This window comes from Acanthisitta chloris, unplaced genomic scaffold (assembly GCF_000695815.1).
Source record: "Acanthisitta chloris isolate BGI_N310 unplaced genomic scaffold, ASM69581v1 scaffold4514, whole genome shotgun sequence".
Lineage (NCBI taxonomy): Eukaryota > Metazoa > Chordata > Aves > Passeriformes > Acanthisittidae > Acanthisitta > Acanthisitta chloris.
In genome coordinates this window covers 256316-259999 of record NW_008669755.1, presented here as the reverse complement: position 1 = coordinate 259999, position 3684 = coordinate 256316, and the positions used below count along the sequence as shown (strand labels likewise).

The 3684-nt window shown below is 47.7% G+C and overlaps 1 protein-coding gene across 1 annotated transcript in view; it reads right to left on the bottom strand.

Moving 5' to 3' along the window:
• Positions 1-773: 773 nt before the first annotated feature.
• LOC103801031 (arf-GAP with GTPase, ANK repeat and PH domain-containing protein 1) overlaps positions 774-3684 on the bottom strand; it is a 226479-nt gene continuing 223568 nt past the window's right edge. Inside the window, exons 15-16 of the mRNA XM_009073430.1 lie at positions 1461-1716; positions 774-977 (exon numbers count right to left, since the gene is read on the bottom strand). Of these exons, the coding sequence (XP_009071678.1) occupies positions 774-977; positions 1461-1716 (460 nt within the window). The remainder of the gene's footprint in view (positions 978-1460; positions 1717-3684) is intronic.

Here is a 3684-nt window from a genome sequence, read left to right as displayed (position 1 = left end):
GGCTCCAAGGGCTTGAGAGAACATGTCTGAGATAATATGATGCTTCTAAGAATATTGCAATCACATCCAAGCAATCACCGAAGCGTGCCATGTAACTACCTCCTCAGCTAATATGCTTTTTTCTCCGTGATGACTAATCATGTTCTATTAAACAGCAGTAATGCTGGAAGAACTCAACTATACAAGTGTAATGAAGCCAGTATTCTCCCTGGACAGATTAGCTACAACTGATTTGACACATACCATCATAGGAGCTTCAAACCTGACAAACTCTGTGCTTGCTTCTGATTTATGCTGTCAAGCTCTTCAGAGAAGAGAATGAAATCCAGGCGGCGCGTTTGGTAGAGGTGAAATGTACTGATGTGCTTAACTGTCAGTTACGGAAAGTCACCATCTCTCCTTCCCTCTCCTCTCGCTCGCCTCTCCCGCCGCCCCTTCCCTCCGCGCTCGGGGAGCCTGCGTGTCCCCCCGCGCCGGGGCGACCGCTCTCCCGTGGTCTCAGCACCACGCACGGCGTGTCCTACTCAACCCACACACCCTCGCACGCTCGTTTCCATCATTCAGGAGCTGTCACTGAAACAACTGCTTTCTCGGCAGCCCCTCTGGCTCCTTCTCATCCCCTCGCGCTCTCCAGACTCCAGATGGGACAGGGATGTACCGAAGGGAAAAGGGAAAAGGAGAGTTACCAGACTCACAGAGCAGAGCTGCAATGGAGATGGAGGAATATGAGGCTGCGGATGTAATTCAGGTCAGTGAATACACAAGTGAGCTCCTCAGATGATGATGGACATGCTTCCGCCGCTGTTATTCCGGTTGTTGTTCTTCCTGGACAGGTTTGGAGTGGCCATGAGGACGAAGCGCTCGTCGGGGCAGCCATACTGGAGGAGAACGTCGATGCACTCCTGGCTGGAAGCCTGCCGGGCATAGGCCAGGGCTGTGTTCCCGTGGGCGTCACGTGCCATCACATCCACGCCATACTGTGGGAAGAAGAGGTCGTGTTGGGAGCTGCAGTGCTAACGGAGCATTGAAATAAGAGGAAGCAGATTTTGGAGGGACAGATTTGGATTTAAGGCAGGGTGGAGAGAGGCAGAAGAGGGAACAGGCAGGACACCTGCCCGACAACATGAGCATAGGAGGATTGAGCCAGATACATAAAGGTTTCTATGGGAAGGGAGTCTCATGTTTGGAACAAAATCTGTCCCAGTGGTACTCCAAGCTAAGGGCATCTCTCCTTCCTCATTTTGTATGCACTCCTTTACTTTTCATCAAGTAACAGACAGGCAGAGACACACACTTTTTACCATGATGTTGCATTTGGAGAACGCACGGTGAGGAGCATCCTGCCCCAGGACATCACCTTTGTGAAACCCTCAGTGGCAGGTGAGGGATGCCTTGCTGAGGGACACAGCCAAACGAAAGCCCACCCAGCCAGTCCCCTCCCCTGGCCACCAAGCACTTACCCAAATCAAGAGCTGCACTAACACCACATTTCCCTTCCGGCACGCCAAGTGGAGGGCAGTGCGTCCGTCACCGTCTCCGCAAGTCTCATTCACCTCTTCCCGAGTCCCATGGGCAAGGAGCAGGATGACCATTCGCAAGTCCTCTTCGGCTGTAGCCCTCAGGAGATGCTGGCCCAGAGAAAGCTCCAGGCACTGCAGCGGGGCAAGGAAGAGCTTCTGCTCATATTTTGCACGTATCCAGAGCTCTTTTTCTTCCCTAGAGAAGCCAAAGGAGAAAGGTCACTCTCACTTGGTGTTGCAGCAAACAGTGTTTAACCAACAAGGAAGTTATTTCCCCTTTCAAATTTTTGGCAAGAAAGTCCTTGTAGAAGCAGTTCCTCAAAACCTTGTATTTGCAGCAATATTTGTGTTGCCCACCTTATCATTACTGAGTCATGTTACTGCAGAGCCCCAAACCCACCTTGATGGATGCTATGCCTCTGGGGTTGTACAATCACAACAGCCAGGTCTTAAAACACCCTGGGCCACCACGAGGGCTGGCAAAACGTCAGTTCAAGAGCATTGCCACAAAGACCAAAGGCACAACAGCCAGCCATGTTAAGGTTGGGCTGGGAAATACATTGTAGAAAGGTGTACCAAATTTCTGTATCTCAGACCAGAAGTCCCCGAACAGGAGTGCTTTGCGCTTCCATAAGCTGTGCTACGTTTCCAAAGGCACACGGATGGTTCCTCTGTTTGTTTTTCCAAAATTCAAACCACAAACCCAACACTTTGAAGCCCCATTTCCTCCTGATATATCAAAGAACTATCAAAAGCTTTCTGAGTGCTATCAGGTTACTGGAGAACAAAGACCACAAACAAGCCCCTCCACTCGCCACTAAGAGAATTACCATACAATTATTTGATGGAGAGATCTAGCCCCAGACAAAGTCCCATTTAGAGGTAACTCAGGTAATCTGTTCAGCCTGTGAAAACCACATATATCACCTGAGCCAGGCAACTGGGTCCTGGTGACAGATTTTCTCCTCTGCAGTACAAAAGGCCAAGCTCTGTTTACACCTTTCAGCCATGTTTACACTGCTCCCAGTAATCTAGTGTCAGGTTAGCCCTAATCTGTTTCTAAATACTTACGTAAACAGCTCCTTCCAACAGCAAATCTGGATCAGTTTTGCATCATTTCCTGGGACATGTGCAGTGACCTTGCTTTGACCTGCCTGGATGCTTTCAGGCACAGCTTCCCAAAGTACAATTCCCGACCACAATTCCCCCTACAAACAGGTCCAGGGCTTTTATTCAGAGCAAAAGTGCAAACAGAAAATTAACACAGAGAATGCTTCTTTTACACCAAACCCCTGAATGACTCCGGCAAACCATGATACACAAAGTAAACCCCACAACCCATTTGGGGAGTTGAAAATTAACCTTTGATGTAGCAGCTGATAAACACAGTATCTCTGCAAGTATTCCAGATGGACAGGAGGAAGAAAAGGAGTTCAGTTATCAGAATCTTTAACTCATGGGTTTTCTGTTCATATTTTTTTAAGGTAAAAAGCCAAACCAGAACCAGTGTCATCAAAAGGATAAAGTAACAGGCAACTATGTCTACAATCAAAATGGCATCCTTGCAATAGTTCTATTTTATCCATCCACATTAGCTTCAAGGATGTTTAGCAAACATCTCATATGATTTTTAACCACACATAGAGTTCCTGAGAGTACAAGCAGTACACCCACTACAAGTTTAAAACGTGCCAGACTGAAAAGTGAATGGATCCAACCTGTGCTATTCACCCACAGCAGCACAAACCAGGGCTTACGGAATTTATTTTCAGGTGTCCACACACCCTAAAGCCAAAACAGACTTCAGACACCTAGGTGATAGAATTTTTTCAGCTTAATCAAGAGCCTGCAAATGAACCCTCCCCCAGACCATCTTCTGAGTGATAGAACTTTTGGCTCCTCTCGGAGCACTAGTTGCTGTGATCACCGTGACTTTGAGGCAAAGTCTGTTTACAAAAGGAGCTGTTTGACATATGTCTCCCACTTCTAATCACAGTTCACCTGAAACTGTGATGCTGTAATAAATAGTGACACTATAATGTGCACCAGCATAGAGAGAATAAATGCTCAGTTCAGGCACAGACTTTCAGAGCTTTAGGCTGCTGGTTTACAAATTCAGTGGCATGAAGTTCATGTTTGTGTGCCATGGGCGATCCCAATGCCC